At 45.8% G+C, this 21,563-nt stretch overlaps 1 protein-coding gene across 1 annotated transcript in view; it reads left to right on the top strand.

Moving 5' to 3' along the window:
* Nucleotides 1-21,563, top strand: part of DRC11 (dynein regulatory complex subunit 11) — a 312,672-nt gene that overhangs the window by 56,756 nt on the left and 234,353 nt on the right. The window contains exon 5 of the mRNA XM_077448238.1: nucleotides 20,128-20,319. Coding sequence (XP_077304364.1) covers nucleotides 20,128-20,319 — 192 coding nt within the window. The remainder of the gene's footprint in view (nucleotides 1-20,127; nucleotides 20,320-21,563) is intronic.

Here is a 21,563-nt window from a genome sequence, read left to right as displayed (position 1 = left end):
ACTATCACAGCCTCAGACATGGAGGCCAGTAAGGACCCATTCCTCAAGGAAGACAAAAGCAAAAGCATAGAGTGAAGTCTGGGTGCCAAGTCATCAGCATATGTGCTATTAAACTCAGTGGGGAATCCATCAGGGCCGGTTGTCTTCCCAGCTTGGAGAGAGGACATGACCTGGTGAACCTCCTTAAAAAGATTGTATGCCCCAACAGAAAAAAAAAAATCTGTAAGGCAAGGGCATAATGAGGTAGTAGACAGCGCATACTAGCTAATTATTAAATACTCACCTTAGAACTAGGCGTTGGCATCTGACCCCGGTCCACGCGCGAGGGAGCTGACATTTTGCCCACTGTGAGTGGCCAGAGTCGCTACAGGTTTAGGAGATATTCATTTTACCTACAGGTAAGCCTTATTATAGGCTTATCTGTAGGTAAAATTTAAAACAAAAGGTATACAACCACTTAAAGAGTAATATGGGAGCCAAGCTGATCCCTCTAGGTCGAAGTCAGGACAAGGAAGTGAACATCAGTGTCAGAGAAGTTACCTGGTTGGTCGTGGTGCTGGCCGTGCTGGTGTGCATCGATGTGCGTCGGTGCGTGCTGGCGCGCGTGTTTCTGTGCGCGCTGTGGTGTGCGCCTCTGCGGGCGCTGGTGCGCGCCAGTGTGCGCATGTGCGTGCTCTTGTTAGCGCCGGTACGCACCGATACGCGCCGGTGCGCGCTGTTGTGTGCACTCCTGGTGGCACTGGTGTGTGTGCTGCCGCTCGGGCGTGTGCGCGCGTTGACGCGCGCACGTGCACGGTGTTTGGCGCCAATTGGCCTATTTAGGTCTGCCGCATACTCCATTCAAGTGCTGCCTGATCATCAGCTCCCCCGGTTCCTGCTCCGTTGCCTGTATCTGCATTCCTGTATCTCCGATCTCCTGACGACCCGGCTTGCTTTTGGACACCCCTGATCTCCGCCTGCACCTGACCTCAGCCTGTTCTGACCTCGCTCCTGCCTGTTCCTATTTGTACCGTTGCATCCCACCTGTTGCCGAATCCTGCCTGTACCCGGACCCGTCTGCTCAGGTCCTGCTCCTCACCCCAATTGCCTATGTACCAGCCTACTCACCTGCTGCTTCTGGGATTTTCCTGCTTCCAGCTCCTTGGCCCTCATCATAGGCTTTTATACCACTCCGCACTTCCAGCCACCTGTCTACTCTACCAGGGGTTGTAAGTCGGACACGTACGAGAGACCACCCTCTGCCCAAGCGGACTCACTGGTCTGGTAAGTGGAAGTCTGACAGTATTAGGCCGCCATGACCAAGTCTGAGCAGGGGGCCTCCCCCATGGACGAACTATGCAGACATCTGGCTGGTCTGACTCAAGCCGTAAAGAACCTCCAGGAAGGTTACTCAAGATTGGTGGAGCAAGTTCAAGCCTTATCCTCTTCATCTAATCCCCAGGGAACATCTTCAGCCGGCCTTTCACCCGCACCCTCCGTAGTGATGCTTCCTCCAGAGCCACGAGTACCTACGCCCGAGAGATTTACCGGAGATCGCCACAAGTACCGTGCATTCCGCAATGCCTGCAAGTTTTATTTTGCACTGCAACCTCGCACATTCTCTCTTGAAGCAACTAAGGTGGGCTTTGTGATATCCCTGTTGTCCGGTGAGCCCCAGACCTGGGCCCACCGCCTACTGGAGCAGAAGTCTGGGTCCCTGGATAGCCTTGATAACTTCTTCTTGGCGATGTCCCAGCTATATGAGGACCCCCAATTGACAGCAACTGTAGAAGCCACACTGCACTCTCTCCGACAAGGTCGCAGAGCGGCCGAGGACTATGCGGTTGAGTTCCGCCACTGGAGTTCCGACACGGATTGGAACGACGCCGCCCTGCGCCACCAATTCCGGATGGGGCTATCTGACCCACTCAAGGATGAGTTGGCACGAGTGGGGATACCACAAACCTTGGATGAGCTTATCAATCTCTCCATCCAGATTGATCTTCGCTTAAGGGAGCATCGGTCGGAGAGATCTTCCAGCCATTTCCGCCCCACTTGGATGCTCCCCAAGGTTCCAAGTTCTGCCGGTCAGTTTCCACCCACCTCTACTGCTCCAGCTCAAGAAGCTCCCGAACCAATGCAGCTTGGTTTGCTCCGGCCCTCGCTGACCCCTGAAGAAAAACAGCGCAGACGTACCCACAACCTGTGCCTCTACTGTGGGGAACCTGGGCACTATGTAAGGGCCTGCCCCAACAAGACACGTAAGTGTGTAACCACTTCTTCCATGTGTGCATCTGTTCTGCATAAACCCAGTTCTCACCTTGCTCTTCTCATCACATTACAGCTTCCAGGAAGGAATATTCCAGTGTCAGCTATCATTGATTCCGGAGCATGCAGCTGTTTTATTGATCAGACCTTCGCTGCCAACCATCATATCCCGCTTCAACCCAAGGCCCAGGGGCTTGCTGTACACCTTGCGGATAGCTCCGCCCCTTAGTTCCAGTCCAGTCACACAAGAGACCATCCCTTTGTTGGCTTCTATGGGCACTTGTCACCAGGAGCACCTACGTTTGGATGCCATCTCTTCCCCTCTTTTTCCCATCATCCTAGGAATGCCTTGGCTGCAGGCCCACAATCGCAGCATAAACTGGGCCACAGGAGAAGTCAAATTCCTTTCAGAGTATTGCCAGCAACACTGCTTAGGCCGGCCGTCTGATGAACCCTCCCAACTTCTCTGCTTGGATGTTGATCCACAACTACGTCAGTCCATCCCCGAACCTTATAGAGACTTTCTAGACGTATTCAGCAAGAAAGGAGCAGAGATACTTCCCCCTCACAGGCCTTATGACTGCCCTATAGAACTGTTACCAGGCACCGAAGTTCCTTTTGGAAGAATTTTTCCACTAACGGAGCAGGAGCTAGATACTCTGAAAGACTATATCGATGAAAACCTGAAAAAGGGGTTTATCCGCCCTTCCACCTCCCTAGCCGGTGCTCGCATTTTCTTTGTCGAAAAGAAAGACCATTCTCTTCGTCCATGCATCAACTATAGGGAGTTGAACAAGATAACTATTAAAAGCCGTTATCCCTTACCCCTAGTACCTGAACTATTTCAAAGGCTTGGAACCGCAGTCATCTTCACGAAATTAAATCTCTGCGGAGCTTACAATTTAATCCGTATCCGAGAAGGAGATGAGTGGAAGACAGCTTTCCATACTCGATTTGGGCACTTCAAGTACCTTGTCATGTCCTTCGGGTTGTGTAACGCCCCTGCAACTTTTCAACATTTTGTCAACGACATTTTTCGTGACTACCTGGATTTATACGTAATCGTGTACCTGGACAATATCCTAATCTTCTCCTCATCATTAGATGATCATCGTAGACACGTCCGGAATGTTCTAACCCGACTCAGGCAACACGGGCCTTATGCAAAACTCGAAAAATGTGAGTTTGAACTCCAGTCTATCCAATTCTTGGGCTTGGTCATATCGGTCGAGGGCATCAAAATGGACCCCCAAAAGGTGTCTGCCATCCTGGACTGGCCTGCGCCTGTGGATAAGAAGGGTGTACAGTGCTTCATTGGCTTCTCTAAATTTTACCGGAAGTTCTTCAGAGGCTTTTCTGCAATTATTTCCCCCATTACCGAACTGACCAGGCAGGGTACCCGATTCTCTTGGACCCCCAAGGCCCAGGTGGCCTTTGAAAAACTTAAGGAGTTTTTTACTTCAGCTACTATTCTGAAACATCCAGATCCAGCTCTGCCCTTTGTCCTTGAGGTTGATGCTTCGGAAATCGCTGTTGGGGCAGTGCTCTCTAAGCGGCAGGGTGCCAAGGCCCTCCTCTACCCGGTAGCGTTCTTTTCCCATAAACTCTCGATGTCTGAGAGGAACTATGATGTAGGAGATCGAGAACTTCTGGCCATTAAGGCGGCTCTGGAGGAGTGGCGTTACCTATTGGAGGGTGCTGCACATCCCATCTTGGTCTACACCGACCATAAGAATTTGGAATATTTGACAACAGCCAAAAGACTAAGACCACGGCAAGCCAGATGGGCCCTTTTTTTTCCCGATTCCAATTTCATATCACCTACAGACCTGGTTCTAAGAATGTTAAGCCAGATGCGCTGTCTCGCATGTTTTCTGACTCTGAAAAGACTCTGCCTCCCGTTACAATCCTCCCTTCTGGGAACTTCCTGCTCCTCCAAGGGGACCTTATCTCCCGGATCAGACAGGCTTCTGTGGGAATGCCCCCGGTCCCTGAAGCCAGCTTAAGAGAAGGTTTATTCTGGCATAAAGGCAAGATTGTGGTTCCTGAGGTTTTAAAGGTGAATGTATTGGAGCTCTGCCACGACCATAAAATGGCCGAACACTTTGGTACCCTGAAGACTGCCGAGCTGGTCCAGCGCACCTTCTGGTGGCCCCAACTACTCAATGATTGCAAGAATTATGTGGACTCAAGTAACACTTGTGCCCGAAGTAAGAACAGCCGGACACGAGCTTGGGGTCATTTGAAACTCTTACCTGTTCCTGAGAGACCATGGAAAATTATTTCAATGGATTTCATTGTGGAACTTTGCCCATCCGAGGGGTTCTCTACTATCTTCGTTGTGGTGGACAGGCTGTCCAAGATGGCTCACTTCCTCCCAATGAGGGGCACCCCCTCGGCCGTTGAGACGGCCAAGATCTTTGTTAAGGAAATCGTAAGGTTGCATGGGGTCCCAGCGTGCATCGTGTCCGATCGAGGTGTCCAATTCACCTCAAGGTTTTGGAAGGCTCTCTGTGGTTCCCTTGAAATTGAGTTGGCATTTTCTTCAGCCTATCACCCCCAGACAAATGGACAAACTGAAAGAACGAATCAGTCCTTGGAGCAATACATCCGCTGTCTTTCTTCCTTCTCTCAGGACGACTGGGTCTCCTTATTACCCATTGCGGAGTTCTCGTATAACAACTCCTTGCATTCTGCCATCAATCAAACACCATTATTTGCCAATTACGGCTTCCACCCAGCTTTCCTACCCAGTTCGATACCAGAATGTACTGTTCCTGCAGTTTCCGAAACTATGGATTTTTTCTCCACCAACAACAAGCTCCTAAGGGAGACTATGGCCAAGTCTTAGGAGTACTATAAAAAGATGTATGATAAGAAGAGACGCGGAGAACGTATCCTGGAGCCCGGCAACCAAGTGTGGTTGTCCACAGTTAACCTGAAAATGGCCGGTCCCTCTAGGAAATTAGGCCCTAAATTCATGGGTCCCTTCACAGTGAAGAGAAAAATAAATGACGTCACCTATGAACTTGATCTACCTGACTCTCTTAAAGTGCACCCGGTCTTTCACGTGACCTTACTAAAACCGGTTACCCCAAACCCCTTTGCTGGCCGCACTACCGGCCCACCTGAAACTGTCATAATTGACAACGAAGAGGTGTTCGAAGTCTAAGCAATTCTCGATTGCAGAAAGAAGGGTAACATAATTAAATACCTCATTAAATGGAAAGGGTATGGCCCTGAGGACAACTCCTGGGAGTCCGAGAGCAACTTGCATGCTCAGGAACTTTTACGGGCTTTCAAGAACCGCCATGCTTCCAGATTGGCCCAATTGGGCAGCCGGAGTCTGCCCTTAAGGAGGGGGCACTGTCAGAGAAGTTACCTGGTTGGTCGCGGTGCTGGCCGTGCTGATGTGCGTCGATGTGCGTCGGTGCGTGCTGGCACGCGTATTCCTGTGCGCGCTGTGGTGTGCGCCTCTGCCAGTGTGCGCCTGTGCACGCTCCTGTTAGCGCCGGTATGCGCCGGTGCGCGTTGTGTGCACTCCTGGTGGCACTGGTGTGTGTGCTGGTGCTCGGGCACGCGCGAGCTTGTGCGCTGACGTGCACACGTGCACAGTGTTTGGCGCCAGTCGGCCTATTTAGGTCTGCTGCATACTCCATTCAAGTGCTGCCTGATCATCAGCTCCCCCGGTTCCTGCTCCGTTGCCTTTATCTGCATTCCTGTATCTCCGATCTCCTGACGACCCGGCTTGCTCTTGGACACCCCTGATCTCCGCCTGCACCTGACCTCGGCCTGTTCTGACCTCACTCCTGCCTGTTCCTATTTGTACCGATGCTGCCTGCCTGTTGCCGAATCCTGCCTGTACCCGGACCCGCCTGCTCAGATCCTGCTCCGCACCCCAATTGCCTATGTACCAGCCTACTCACCTGCTGCTTCAGGGATTTTCCTGCATCCAGCTCCTGGGCCCTCATCATAGGCTCTCATACCACTCCACACTTCCAGCCACCTCTCTACTCTACCAGGGGTTGTAAGTCGGACACGTACGGGAGACCAACCTCTGCCCAAGCGGACTCACTGGTCTGGTAAGTGGAAGTCTGACAATCAGAGAGGTATATGTGGAGGTCTTCCATTGAATAGTTTACCCAGGAGGAGTAAAGTTCAGTTTAATAGTTAGCAAAACAGTCAGTAATTGCCCTAGACGCAGTCTGCCTAATCCTGGATTTGTCAACCACAGAGGGAACACTCATAGAGGGCGATTGTTCACACACCAACCAAGCCAGCTGTCTACCACTATGCTCACCATCCTCAAAAATCCTTTGAGACTGTTGGAGCATTTTCTTTTTGGTCAGGGAAGTACAGAGCATAAGAACTGCCTTGGTACTCTCCTGAAGCCAGTCGTGAAGCATCGGGTCTTTGGTCTGGGTATATTGTTGCTCCAAGGAAGTAACTACTCCCTCAGTTCTAACTAAGTCAGCCTTCAACTGTCTATGAACCCCCTCAGTGAGCGACTGGTAGTGGCCCCTACAGAAGGCCTCACAAATCTCAGCCTCCGAAGCAGAACCCGGGTTAAGGCCCCAATGCGTAAACATCTGCCAACGAAACCAGAGTCCACCCTAGGGTCAGAGATCCAGAACCTAGACAGCTTCCATAGTTTATCCGAGGGAGACCCTACCAGGGATAACTGAATCAGCATCGGCGCATGGTCAGAGATCGCCCTGGGCAAAACAGGAACCTGCTGGACCTTGGCCAAGATGCAACTACACTCGTACATCAGATCTATGCGGAATTGTGTCTTATAGGTGGCAGAGTGGCACATGAAGGACCTGTCTAGGGGATGTCTCCACCTACATAGATTTGTTAGCCCATAGGCCTCTGCCCACTCGGAGAGGGCCGAAGTAGAATATCCCATGGAGGCAAAGAGGTCAAGCTCAGGGTTAAGGGGGCATATTAAAATCCTCCAAAATCCAGTCAGGGGGACGCCTCCTCGGGCGATTTGAAGAAAGGCACCTGCTACCCATCTTGAACTTGGACTCTTGCCGGGAAAAGCATACCATACTTGAGACTTTTAGTACACAGGCAGGTGCAAACATGGTCAAATGACTTCCGTAGACTTTGTGTTTCAATGGAATAGTCCGGAAATATAAGGAGCTTATCGTTTTCATATTTCAGCTCACCCAGATTTCTTGCCTCTTGCAGGATCAGGTCACGGTCACGAAAGTTCAGTAATTTAAATATTGAGGTGTGCAAGGGTGCTCCCTGAGGCCCCTTGACAGGGGGGAAATGCTCCACCACAAAGTGGTAGGAGAGAGCGCAACAACATTTCAGTCAAAAGAGTAGTATCATTACCCTTCGCTCCCTCAGGCAGCCCCAGTGTGCACATATTATTGTGTCTATTATGATTTTCAGCATCTTCAGCCCTCAATTCCAAGTGTTTCACTTTATTTTCAGAGTATGGAGGTCTGCTGTGTGTTCCTGCTGTATTCCCTCAGCCGAAGATACACACTGCTCCACCTCAGTCACCCGACCCCTAAAGATGTCAGTGTCTCTCCTAATTAACCCCAGTTCAGTGTATACATGGTCCATTTTCTCTGTCAGGGCCGTTTTGCAGACATTGATAGCGTCCATGAGGGCTGTGTATTCTGGAGGAGTATCAGGAGCTGCAGCCACATGACTCGCCTCCTCCATTTGAGAGGCCATATTAGTGAGGGTTATGGCAGCGGCCTTACCCTCGGCATGCAGAGAGTTCCCTTTCTTGCTTTGCTTCCAAGAGGAGCCACCCCGTCTGTATCTGGGCATGGGGGGTCAATCCGGGCAGCCAGGAGCACCAGACAAGGCAGGTGAGAATCTTCCTGCATCATGACTACACAAGATAAGAGACCTGGGTAGCCCTAGGGCCTTTCATTTTACAGGTTTAAAACCACTGTTAGCATGGCGGTACTACACGCAGAAGCAAGTGGCAAGTGTGTCCTATTACTGATAGGCAGCACACATGTCGCGTGCCAGTCCAGAGACTGTTACTCAAGATGGTAGACAACAGTTTTCATTGAACATCGTGTGGTGATTAAATTTCTTGTGAGCGAAGGCGTAGTAGATATATATAGAAGACTTCAAGCACAGTACAGTGATGAGACGCTAATCTGTAGATATCTATAGAAGACTTCAAGCACAGTACAGTGATGAGACGCTAAGCTGCAGTAAGACATTTGAATGGTGTAAACATGGCCATACGTCACACTCACACCCACATACAAACATTTACACACTTTCATACATGCAGTACATAAACGCACACTTACAGTACATCTATACATTGGGTGCAAGGAACTTAGGAGGTGAAGCAGATACATCTTTCCCTTCAGCCTCTAAACTCTAAACTCTGCTGGCCTGGTACGAGCGATGGCGACTGCTTTGAGAAGTGCCCCCCCCCCACATGAAAAACCTGCACCTAGAGCATAATGTCTGTGCTCCCACCCTGAGCTGACAGGAGAATGCCACAGAAAGCAGCACTACATCATCACATGGCACTACATGGCAACATTTGGGGCCTGCCCATCACCAGAGGAAAAAGAGGGTGAAGAGGACATGTGACATCACCAGCTGGAGCACCTAAAAAAAAGATACGTATAGAGATTTTTTATTTTGATTTAAAAGCTGCAGGGTTTTTTTTCAATTTGGAGGGTTGTCAGCAAACAGATGGGGTGCCTGGATTTAGCCTTTAAGTGAATACACTCTTCATGCAGATGCTCTGGCCTAATGATTGGTTGCTAGACTTGAGCACTGTCACATGGGAGGAGTTTACAGGCTTAACCATACCTGGAAGTACAGATTATTTTGCACCGGCTGAGGTAGAGGAGGGAGCAGAGGTGGAATGCTGGACAGATGAACAGATAAATATCGTTGGGGAAGGCTTTTCTCTGACGCCCTCACTAAGCCATGAATAGAATAAATAACTGATACATTTTGGAATCCTGCATTCACTTAGAAATTCAATATAGGAGGGTGGAATGTGATCTTAAAGTTAGTAAAACAAAGTTGTGTTGCCTAAACTAATAAAAAGTAAAAGAAAACAGATAGACATGTTTGGGATAAAGCAGGTTTTTTTCCACTGTAATCAGTGCATTCCATCTAAAGAGCATTTGAGGAAAGGACATGCTCACCAAATGTCTCCAAGCATGTAAAGATAAACTCATTGACACCTCAGCACAAACTTCTGCAGAGACCATGAACTCATAGATGAAGGGTCCCTTAGTCTATGGTGCTTATGGAATCAGGTGCGATCAGTGACTGACATGCCATTCACAAAAAAAATGACCACCTAACCAAACACCACCACCATGTGCCCTCCTCGCTCCCTGGGCTCTCAGCTGCCTGCTTGCTCAGGACGGGAGAGGGAGGACCCCCCTGTAGTGCTGCTCTACTTCTAGCCCTTTTGTGCCCTCCGCCTACTGTCGCTATTAAAAATGTACAAATATCTGTTATTTATTAAGTCAATAAAAGTTTTTTGCTTTAGGTTTTATAGTAAAAATATGTTGTGTTTGTGTGTGCTAGCTATCACAAGACCTATTCACAACTATTACAGGACCTACAAAATTAGTAGCATCGTCTTTTTATGCTCTCATGGTGGGATCTTCTATAGACTTTGAATGCTGTAAGCTAAAAATTTGGAAAAAGTGAAGAATTGGTAAAATGGTCTGGCCACCTGAGGTGAAAAGTGGAGAGTAATGCCCTTTTCAGATGGTTCTGATCTGGTCCACCTGTCAGTTTTTTTAGACGAACCTGATCAGAAGGTCCATGCATCCCTATTGACAGGAGGCAGGTGCAAACTGACTTGTGTCCTTTTACACCCACCTACTTGCAGGTCCGATCAGATCTGCTAAGAAAAAATGGAAGAAGACTGCGTCCTTTTCCATTTTGGCAGACAGGATATACACAGACAACAAGTTCTGTTTACACCTGTCCATCCATACAGCAGAACGGGCTCTGTCCACTGAGCAAACACGGATGTGACATCCATCACACAGGGGATCAGATCACAAATCCCCTGTGGATCAGAGTGGAATTTGCCCTGTGGGAAAGGGGTCTACTTACTGTAGTAAAGCTGGTCATACACTGTTTGAATTTCGTGGGTGGTCCTCTCTGCCACCTGCCACCTGATATTCCTCAGTTGAAGAATTGAAAGAGCCAGGCAGGAAAAATTTCAGCCAAAAAACGCATGCTTCCAATGAGATACAGCTGCTGTTTCATATTTTGACAGCTGGCAGGGTCAACTGACAGAATACAATAGCCACAGCAGATTTGTCCATCAGTGCTGTGTACCATAGATGGAGGAACCTGTTGATTTTTTTTCCACTCAAATTGCAGCCTGAATGCAAAACAAATAAAAAAATACATGCGTATAGCCTGTTTAAGATGAGTTACTTTCTGATTGATTGCCTTGACTTAAGGTACTTCCCACATTACTCTTGGCAGGAGACATTGGGAGAGATTTACTAAAACTAGAGAGGGCAAAATCTGGTGTAGCTGTGCATGATAGCCAATCAGCTTCTAACTTCAGCTTGTTCAATTAACTGCTTGCCGACTGGCTCACGCCGATATATGTCGGCAGAAGGGCACATACAGGCATATTAAGGTACCTATATGTTGCCCTTTAACCCCCCTAGCGGTAATCCCGAGTCTGGCTCGGGTTAGGAATTTACTCATAGAAGCGGTAACCCCGAGTCAGACTCGGGATCGCTTCGCTGGATGCAGGGGAGGACACAGGGAGCATTACTTACCTTGTCCCCTGGATCCAGCGATGTCCTCCGCGCTGTGTGATCGAGCTGTCCTCCGCTCGATTCACAGTGACGAATGCCGCCGAGCTCTGTTCCCTGCGGCGTTACGGCGCACGGGAGCGGAGAACAGAGGCAAATTCAAAAAAGTAAAAAGACACAAAACACACACAGCACTGTAATCTTACAGATTACAGTACTGTATTAAAAAATACACACCCCCTTTGTCCCTAGTGGTCTGTGCAATGCCCTGCCTGCACTTTTATATTATAAATACAGTTTTTTCTGCCTGGAATTTGGAGATTGTCCATAGCAATCAAAACGTGTCCCTTTTTCAGTGTTTTAGGATTTGATTACATTATTGAATAATTTTTATTATTCTTTATTATATTATAAACTTTATCATACCCGGAATGTCTGCTAGACTCTGGTTTGAAGAGATTTAAGAGCGTTATTCGTAAGAATTACAGGACTACAAAATAAAACGCCAGATTTCCATGCAAAATAATTGTACCGCTTTCAGCACCTAATTCCAGACTGAATCATACCGCCAGGGAGGTTAAGAAGCAGCTTGCGAGCACGTGCCACGATCTCCGTGAGTGTGGTCACGGGTCCTGCGGAATCGATGTCCGCGGGGATACCCGCGATCGTTTCATGGAGAGGAAGAACAGGGAAATGCTGATGTAAACAAGCATGTCCCGGTTCTGTCTAGTGACACTGATCACCGCTCCCTGTAATAGGGAGCGGTGATCAGTGCCGTGTCACACATAGCCCCTCCCCACCACAGTTAGAATCACTCTCTAGGACGCACTTAACCCCTACAGCACCACCTAGTGGTGAACCCCTTCACTGCCAGTCACATTTACACAATCAATGCATTTTTAATCGCGCTGATAGCTGTATAAATGTGAATGGTCCCAAAATGCACAAACCAATCAATAAATGCTTATTGCGATTTTTTTTTTACCAAAAATATGTAGAAGAATACGTATCGGCCTAAACTGAGGAAAAAAATTTTGTTTTATATATTTTTTGGGGATATTTATTATAGCAAAAAGTTAAAAAAATTAGTTTTTTTTTTCAAACTTGACATTGTTTTTTTGCTTATAGCACAAAAAATAAAAACCGCAGAGGTGATCAAATACCATCAAAAGAAAGCTCTATTTGTGGGGAAAAAAGGACGTCTATTTTTAGTTAAAGAGACGCAGTGCCGAATCGAAAAAAAGTGCTCTGGTCTTTTGCCAGCCAAATGGTCCGGGGCTGAAGTGGTTAAGCTTTGACAATAAAACCTGGAAGCTGATTGGTTTCTGTGCAGTGCTGCACCAGATTTTGCATGCTCAGGTTTTAGAAATTCCCCTCCAAAGATTCTATTATTAAATTATAATTGATAGGTACACCAAAGTACTTTGGTAATTGAGCAGGCTCTATAAATGGTCCTTCTTTTTTGGATACCTAAACTCTGGTAAGGGAACTCCAGGGTGGGCATGTTAAATATTATTTATGTCCCTTTACTAATCATGTCTGGTATAGGGGAAGTAGGGAAGATGTTCTTGATGTTATTGGTGTAGCAGTGAAGGGGTTAAGTGGTGTTATGCAGGGCGGCATCCCAGGTCAGAGACCCTCCTTGTGAACATTTGTAAAGCACATAACAGGGTTCTCATCAATCCTGGCTTCCCTTTCAGGAATACCTCATACCGAGTACTCCCTTGGCACATTGCAGGAAATATCAGTTTGATCCCTGATCTTTCAGTTCCTCATCGTAACTTAGTGTCAGTTTGTTTAAACAGTTAAGCTGTTTTATTTTGGGAGGAGTGAAATGATAGAAAAGGAGAAGAGAAAGATTAATAAAGCAGCGTTATTTCAATTCCCCCATAACACACACAAAAGTTTATCATAGGAAAGTCTTAGTGACAAAGCTCATTAATATATCTGGACGCTGGGAATGATTTCACACTGTTACTGTTATATGATAAATATCCATATATAAAACATTGCATACTATGCACAATATGGCTATGCATTGAATAATGTTGGTAAATAGCTACATAGGCAGTTACAAATCATACACAGGAAATTTTAAGTTCTAATGCCGCGTACACACGATCAGAATTTTGGTTGAAAAAAGCGCTGAAGGTTTTCCCGATGGAATTCTGACTGGATTTCACTCAAGCTGTCTTGCATACCCATGGTCACACCAAATTCTGCTAATGATAAAAACAGGTCTCTTTATGAAGCGGGTAAACGAGGATAAGATCCTAATGCCGCGTACACACGATCAGAATTTTGGGTCGGAAAAAGCTCTGATGGTTTTCCCAACAGAATTCCGACGGGATTTCAATCAAGCTGTCTTGCATACACACGGTCACACCAAATTCCGACCATCCAGAACGCAGTGACGTACAACACGTACGAGGGGACTTGAAAAAGGAAGTTCAATACCCAGTAGCCAATAGCATCCATCTCGTAGTTGAATCTGAGCATGTGTGAGTTTTTGCGCATCGGAATTGCATACACACAATCGGAATTTCCGTCTGAAAAATTGAGAACATGCTTTCTCTGTCTTATGCAATGGTAAAGGTTAGTGCTAACATTGCATAAAACAAACTCATAAGACCAAAGAGATGATATATAATAGACGTATACTATCTCACAATAAAGTTACTGTGGATGCCAAAGATTGTTTGACGTCTTGGAGGCCGGAGCCTTTTTTGATCAACAAGCCTTACAACAAAACTTTCAAGGAACTAAGGCATTAGATATTTCAAAACTTGGAGGCTGCAGTAGGGTGTATCTAGGCTTTAGTACAAGAGATGAAAAGGAGATAAGGGGGGGGGGGGGGGGGGTGGAAGGGCAAAAAGGGAAAACATATTGTTCAGATAAGATGAGTTAATACACACTTATAACCGTAACTCTAAAAGGGTAAGTACCAGAAGGAACAAAGACATAATGGGAGTTATTTACAAAAGGTAAATCCACTTTGCACTGAAAGTGCACTTGGAAGTGCAGTCCCTCTAAATCAAATCACGTGCAAGCTAAAATGCTGTTTTTTATTTTCCTTGCATGTCCCCCTCGGATCTACAGCTACTTTACTTGCACTTTAAGTGCACTTGCAGTGCAAAGTGGAGTTGCCTTTAGTAAATAAACCCCAATGTGTACCAGTAGGGTACCCTGATGGTGTTTGTAGTAATCAATTAATTTTAAAGTGCGAGCACCAAGGTTGTCATAGTTGTTCAAATTTAGCCATCTTACCCTCCTTAGAAGCCATTATATGTTTCGAAGAGGTGAACCTCATTAACTTGCCTGATCGCTTCTCTAATTTCAGGGACCTCATCTGATTTCCATGTTCTCAGTATTGTAGCTCTAGCTCAGTATTGTAGCTCTATATAGCATATAGAATTTGCATACAAATTGTCCTTATGGAGATATGTATGTCATGAGCATTTATGCTTAGAATGGCCAGAGCTACATCTGGCTTAAGAAGATATCCCGTGATGTTCGAAATTAGTTTGAACACTGCTGCCCAGAAGCTTCGAAGATGGAGGCAGGACCAGGTTATGTGAAGCAATGTGCCCACCTGACCACATCCCCTCCAACACTAAGACCCCTTGACCACTGAAAGCGTTCTTCAGGCGCTAAAGGGCTAAAAATAGTGACTGTAAAGCGCCTGAAAAATGCCTTCCCTGCAGCCCCAGTGTGAGAGCTTTCACACTGGGGCGATGCGCTTGCAGGGCGTTAGATAAAGTCCTGCAAGCAGCATCTTTGGAGCACCACCCTTGCCCAATGAAGTGAATGGGCACCGCTGCCAAAGCGCCTGCAAAGCGTTTCAGCAGCGGCGCTTTGCGGGCGCATTTAACCCTTTCTTCAGCCTCTAGTGGGGGTTAAAAATGCCCCAATATCGCCTGAAAAGCAAGGCTAAAATGACAGTTAAGTTGTCTAAAACAAGCGGTGCTTTACCGCTAATGCAGAGCGGTGCCAGTGTGAAAGGGGACTTATACACAATAAATATTTAACTATCAGAAGATCTATAAATATGAACTGGACCTACAGCACACTTTCTTGTGATGTATCCACTCCAACTGGTCTTTAGGGCTAAATAACAAGGAGAGTGACAACGATTTTTAGAACCTACAGTTCTGCAGACTTGGTGCCTCTGCCTCTTGCCTGAACTTGGCATTATGTCTGAACCCTGAGAAAGGCTAAGTTCATATTTTGAAAGTAAATAAATGCACATTTTTTGTTTGTTGGTAGAACATGTAACATGTTCCAAAATTATGTGAAATGGTGAGCTGCTCTGAATATATGAAAAAGTTTGTCTATATCTAAAAAACTTGAAAAGCCAAAAAACAAATAGCCTGACTATATAGTGAATATATTATACCCCCATCCACAAGGGTTCATATGAATAGAAATATGAATAATCAGTGACTGAAAATTATAAATAAATTGAGTGCATAAATACATTTTTTAATTTAAAGATTTATTTATGCACTCAATTTATTTATATATAAGTTTTTAGTATCGGAGTATAACGATTTGAGCTGCTGCTTATAGGGCGGTGTATTTGAATAGCGCAGTTTACTTTCTTTACCATGTTCCAAAATTGAACTTAGCCTTTAATTTAAAGCAGAGTTACACTCAAAACTTCCGCTCATTTGTCTCCTCTCCCCCTCTGGTGCCACATTTGGCACCTTTTGGGGGGGGGGGGGACACAGCTATCCTGTTTCCTCTTCCGGGTGTCCGGGCCGCAGCCCTCAATTCCACCGCAGGGCTCCTTCCTCCTCCTCTCCCTGTCGCCGGGCCAGTAGTAGAGAGGAGCGGGGCCTCGCACATGCGCAGTAGGGTTCCCAGCGTGAAGCCGTAAGGCTACACTGCCGGGTACCCTTACCCGCAATGGCGGCAGCACCCGACAGCTGATGCTGCGGTGCCAACATCGCTGGACTCCAGGACAGGTAAGTGTCCTATTGTTAAAAGCCAGCATTTGCAGTATGTGTAGCTGCTGGCTCTACATTTTTTTTTTGGGGGGGGGGGGGGGGGCGGAACACCGCTCTAAGAAATAAATAAATGAACTGAATATTGGATAAGGGACATTTCACTTTGCAAGGGAACTTTCCCCAGAGCCTAGTTAATGTGGCGACATTTCACATTGCGAAGAAGATGCAATCATGTGCAAGAAAAAAATATAAAAACAATATTTTTGCTTACACTTGATTGGATGATGGAAATCAGCAGAGCTTTACTTCATTCATAAACTCTGGGATAAATTGCCTTGCAAAGCAAACAGAATATTTGCCTTTAGCAATTCAAGCCTTTATTCTTTAGGAAAATCTCTGTATTGCTTGCAGTCACCAGATTAACCCCCCTAGCGGTAATCCCGAGTCTGGCTCGGGTTAGGATTTTACTAACAGGAGCGGTAACCCCGAGCCAGATTCGGGATTGCATCGCTGGATACAGGGAGGACACAGGGAGAGTTACTTACCTTGTCCCCTGGATCCAGCGATGTCCTCCGCACTGTGTGATCGAGTTGTCCTCCGCTCGATTCACAGTGCCGAATGCCGCCGAGCTCCGTTCCCTGCGACGTTACGGCGCACGGGAGCGGCGATCGGCGGCAAATTCAAAAAAGTAAAAAGACACAAAACACACACAGCACTGTAATCTTACAGATTACAGTGCTGTATTAAAAATTACACACCCCCTTTGTCCCTAGTGGTCTGTGCAATGCCCTGCATGCATTTTTATATTATAAATACTGTTTTTTTCTGCCTGAAATTTGGAGATTGTCCATAGCAACCAAAAAGTGTCCCTTTTTCAGTGTTTTAGGATTTGATTACATTATTGAATAATTTTTATTATTCTTTATTATATTATAAACTTTTGTCATACCCGGGATGTCTGCTAGACTCTGGTTTGAACAGATTTAATAGAGTTATTTCTGAATCATACCGCCAGGGAGGTTAAGTCCTTTTTTTACAGTTTTTTTTTCAATTTTATTGGATTTCTTTTAAAATAGAAAGAAGAAAATATATATATTTTTTTTTTTTACAGCGTTTTTACAGCTGCTGTTTTTGGCTTCAGATGTTTTTTTCTGCAGTCAATAAACTCCCCAGCATATTATCCTATGTGTCCATGCACACACAGGCTGTTATCAGCAGTTTTTGGCAGAGGCGTTTTCTAGCTGGAAAAAAACCCTGAACTAGTGGGTTTTGAGAGGAGTTTTTCAGCTGTAAAAATGCTCTAACTCTGAAAAAAGCTGAAAGCAGCTTAACCACTACAATACAGGGCACATTCGCCCCCTTCCTTCCCAGCCCAATTTTCAGCTTTCAGCGCTCTGACAATTGCGCAGTCATGCTAAGCTGTACCCAAATGAAATTTTTATCATTTTGTTTGCACAAATAGAGCTTTATTTTGGTGGTATTTATTCATGTTTCTGTTTTTTATTTTTTGCGATATAAGCAAAAAAATTGCGTAAATTTGGAAAAAAAACGATATTTTCTTCTTTCAATTTAAAAGAAATCCAATAAAATCTAATTTTGTCATAAATTTAAGCCAAAATGTATTCTGCTACATGTCTTTGGTAAAAAAAAATTCCGTTAAGTGTATAATAATTGGTTTGTGTGATTACGGACATATGTACGCAAATTATCATGTACAGATGTGTGCAGTTGATCACGGACATGTGTGCAGATAATCATTGGGACATGTGATTTTAGTGGGACATATGTGGGGGACATGTGTTTTTATTATTGGGGACATGTGTTTTTATAATTTGGGCACACCTAAAATGTGTGTTTTGGGGACATGTGTGTTTTACACTAGGTTGGTGATCAGTGACTAAAAAGCTGTAAAAAACAGCTCATACTCACTGATCACCAGCCGGCTGCAGCGATCCGCTCTCCTCTCCTCAGCGAGGAGTGAGGAGAGCCAATTGCCTAGTAACCGGCTGTTTGTTTACATTACATGGTGGCTGTGATTGGACACGGCTGTCATGTGATCAGGAGGGCCAATCACAGAGCCCTCCTGCCAATCCGATCCCATCGGGACCGCGCTGCTGCGCGGGCACGCGCGCGTGATCCCCCTCCTTCTGAAGGAGGTTCCTGAACATCCATTCAGAAGGAGAGGGCACCCACCCGGCTGTATATGTACATTGGCCGGATGAGAAGTAGTTTAAAACGCTGAAAAACTAGGCCATTCTGAGTTTATCAGCGTTTTTGAGCCTAAAGCTTTTATGGGAGTATAGTTTTGCTAAAAAAAAGTAAAAAAACGCTACAGCTAAGAAATACTAAAAAACGCTGAAAAACCTCACTCTACAGCTACAGCTTTCGACGGCTGATGTTACTGGCTTTTTTATAACGTCCAGTGTGCATGAGGCCTAAAACTTTCAGATTCGCTCTGTAAATTTAAATCATTCGAATTTGGTAAGTAACTGATTGCCATTTTGCTTACAATACGGCACCCTATTCTTTCTTCACTAAATCATTTCTTTAGAAACAAGATTTTTTGCTGAAACTACCACTCAGAATTACCAAAGCTTGGATATAATATTCCTATTTTGAAGCCATATACTGTTAAAGAACGCACATCACACAGAAGAATGTAATGTTTGCATTTTAGGTTGCCCCTTGACAGATTGGTACAACCATAAAGCATAGAAACCCCTTCAATGTGTTCCCTGTTACAATCAAAAAATCAAAAAAAGACTGCCAGCACTCCAGACACTGTGACCAATCAGGCAACATTTTAGTTCCCAAACAGTAAGGCTGCTTTCACACTGGGGCGGTATTCAGGCGTTACAGCGCTAAAAATAGTGCCTGTGTAACGCCTGAAAAAAAACGGCCCCTTTAACTCCAGTGTGAAAGCCGGAGGGCTTTCACACTGGAGCGATGCGCTGGCAGGACGGTGAAAAAAGTCCTGCTAGCCGCATCTTTGCAGCGGTGAAGGAGCGGTGTATTCACCGCTCCTAAACCGCTCCTACCCATTGAAATCAATGGGACACCGCGAAATACCTTTTCGGCCGCTAGCGGGGGTTAAAACCCGCTAGCGCCCGCACACCGCCGCTAAAACGACGGTAAAGCGCCGCTAAAAATAGCGGCACTTTACCGCCGACGCCGCTCCCGCTGCAGTGTGAAAGCAGCCTAATTGTAAAATGCCAAATGCCCCATAGACAGGGTCGGAAATTCGGCCAGCAAAAGACCGATGAGAGCTTTTGTGTCGGGAAATGCGTTCGTGTGTATGCAATTCCGACACGCAAAAACTCACACATGCTCAGATTCAACTATGAGACGGAAGCTATTGGCTACTGGGTATTGAACTTCCTTTTTCTAGTCCCGTCGTATGTGTTGTACGTCACCGCATTCTTGACGGTCGGAATTTGGTGTGACCATGTGTATGCAAGACAGCTTGAGAGAAATGCAATCGGAATCCCGTCGGAAAAAACCATCAGAGCTTTTTCCGACCAAAATTCCGATTGTGTGTACGGGGCATTAGGATCTTATCCTCATTCACCCTCTTTGTAAAGAGACCTGTTTTTATCATTCGCAGCAGGTGTGATATTACAAGAATAATGACAATACCCAAGTGATACAGTTTTGGCCGTTATGTTATATGTCTGATTACATTATGGAAATACAATAATCCAGCATCCAACCAAAGTAACAATAGTTAAAATCCAATTTCAACACAATAAATCTGCTTGAACATGTCATCTTTGTCTGCTAAATGCACATTTATATTTCATTATAAAAAAAAGGGGATTCATACATCATAATGGAGAATGGAGCCCTGACTGATTCTGTAACAATCTTTAGTGTCCAACAGTAGACATGAATCTATTGCATGTTTCCAGTAATGCCGCGTACACACGGTCAGACTTTCCGATGGCAAATGTGCGATTGGAGCTTGGTGTCGGAAATTCTAACCGTGTGTAGGCTCCATCGGACAGTTTCTGTTTTCCTTCGCACAAAATTTGAGATCTGATTCTTAAATTTTCCGACAACAAAAAGGAAAAAAAGGTAAGTAAAATAAATCTTTTTTTTCAAATGTACGTTAATGACATTTTGCTTTTTTGGGTGGAACACCTCTTTAAATCACTAGTCTGATCTGTAATCTCAAACTCTAGGTAAAGCCTTTGAAACCAATGTCTCTTGATGAAGCAGTCCGTGTGATTCAAGTGTCAGAGAGAGCCCGACAGGGGCGTTTGAGAGCCAAGTTCATGAAAGAGATCCACCTGGAAGAGAAGAGAGAGAGAATGGCTAAACTTCAAGGAGAAAAGGCCCTGGATCCTGAGATAGCCGCACAACGTATCCAGAAGGTGAGAACATACTACACGTCCCATCCCTTTATTGACATGGTATAAGACAAGCTGCATAAATATGTTTGTTTTATATAAAAATGTATATTTTCATTTTGATGCAAGAACTCAGTTAATAAGTCTCCATGCACGCTAGCTTATTTTTAAACTCCTAGTAGCTCCTAGCAGCTACTTATGAGCATTTTTTTATATTGTCCCTAGAAGCAAATAGTGTTATCCTATGTGTCCATGCACACTATTGTAGGCTATAAGGCCCCATTCACACCTGAGCGTAGCGTTTATAGGCAGAAAGCCACGTGATTTTTGCCAAGATTTTGTACAGGTCAAAAGGTCACCAATGTTAAAAGCAGAAAAACGCCCAAATCTGCCTAAAAAAAAGTTCCAGAACTTTGAGCTTCAGGCGTTTTGGAGCTTCTGGCTTCAAGCGTTTTGGAGTGGAGTGAACCATCTCCATGGAGAATAATTGATTTTTTTCCCCTCCAGCGTTTTGTAGCTTCAGGCTTCAGGTGTGAATGGGGCCTAATGCCCCGTACACACGAGAGGACTTATGTCCGACAGACTTCCAAAGGAGTTCCGCCGGAGTTCCGCCGGAGTTCCGACGGAGTTCTGACAGACTTTTCGGCCGAACGGACTTGGCCACACACGATCACACTAAACTCCGACGGATTCGAACGTGATGACGTACGACCCGACTCGAATAAGGAAGTTCATAGCCAGTAGCCAATAGCTGCCCTAGCGTCGGTTTTAGTCCGTCGGAGTAGCATACACACGAGCGGAGTTTTCGAAGGGGACCGGGTCCGGCGGAGTTCCTTCGGGAAAATTTGAAGCATGTTCCATATTCTAAAGTCCGTCAGACTTTGGCGAATCAAAAGTCCGTTGCAGCCCACACACGATCGGATAGTCTGACGGACTCGGTCCTTCGGACTTTGGATGTTGAAAAGTCCGCTCGTGTGTACGGGGCATTAGCGTTTTTCAAGCTTTAGCTTCTAGGAGCAGAAAAAAATGCTGACAGCTCCTACAAACTCTGCTAACCCCTTCTAAGCACCAATTTCCAGAGTTGTTTTTTTCCTTAGAAGGTGGCTAGCCAGCGTCCTTAACCACTTCAGCCCATTAAGACCTCCTTTCTGATTGGAGAACTTTTTACAATTTGGCACTGCGCTGTTTTAACTGACAATTTGGCGGTCGTGGTATTTGATCACCTCTGCGGGTTTTTGTTTTTTGCACTAGAAACAAAACAGAGCTTC

This window comes from Lithobates pipiens, unplaced genomic scaffold, assembly GCF_037356315.1.
Source record: "Lithobates pipiens isolate NorthernLeopardFrog02 unplaced genomic scaffold, aLitPip1_a1.2 Scaffold_22, whole genome shotgun sequence".
In the NCBI taxonomy this organism is placed as follows: Eukaryota; Metazoa; Chordata; class Amphibia; order Anura; family Ranidae; genus Lithobates; species Lithobates pipiens.
The sequence above is the reverse complement of the archived record's forward strand: the minus strand, read 5'-3'. Positions and strand labels throughout refer to the sequence as shown.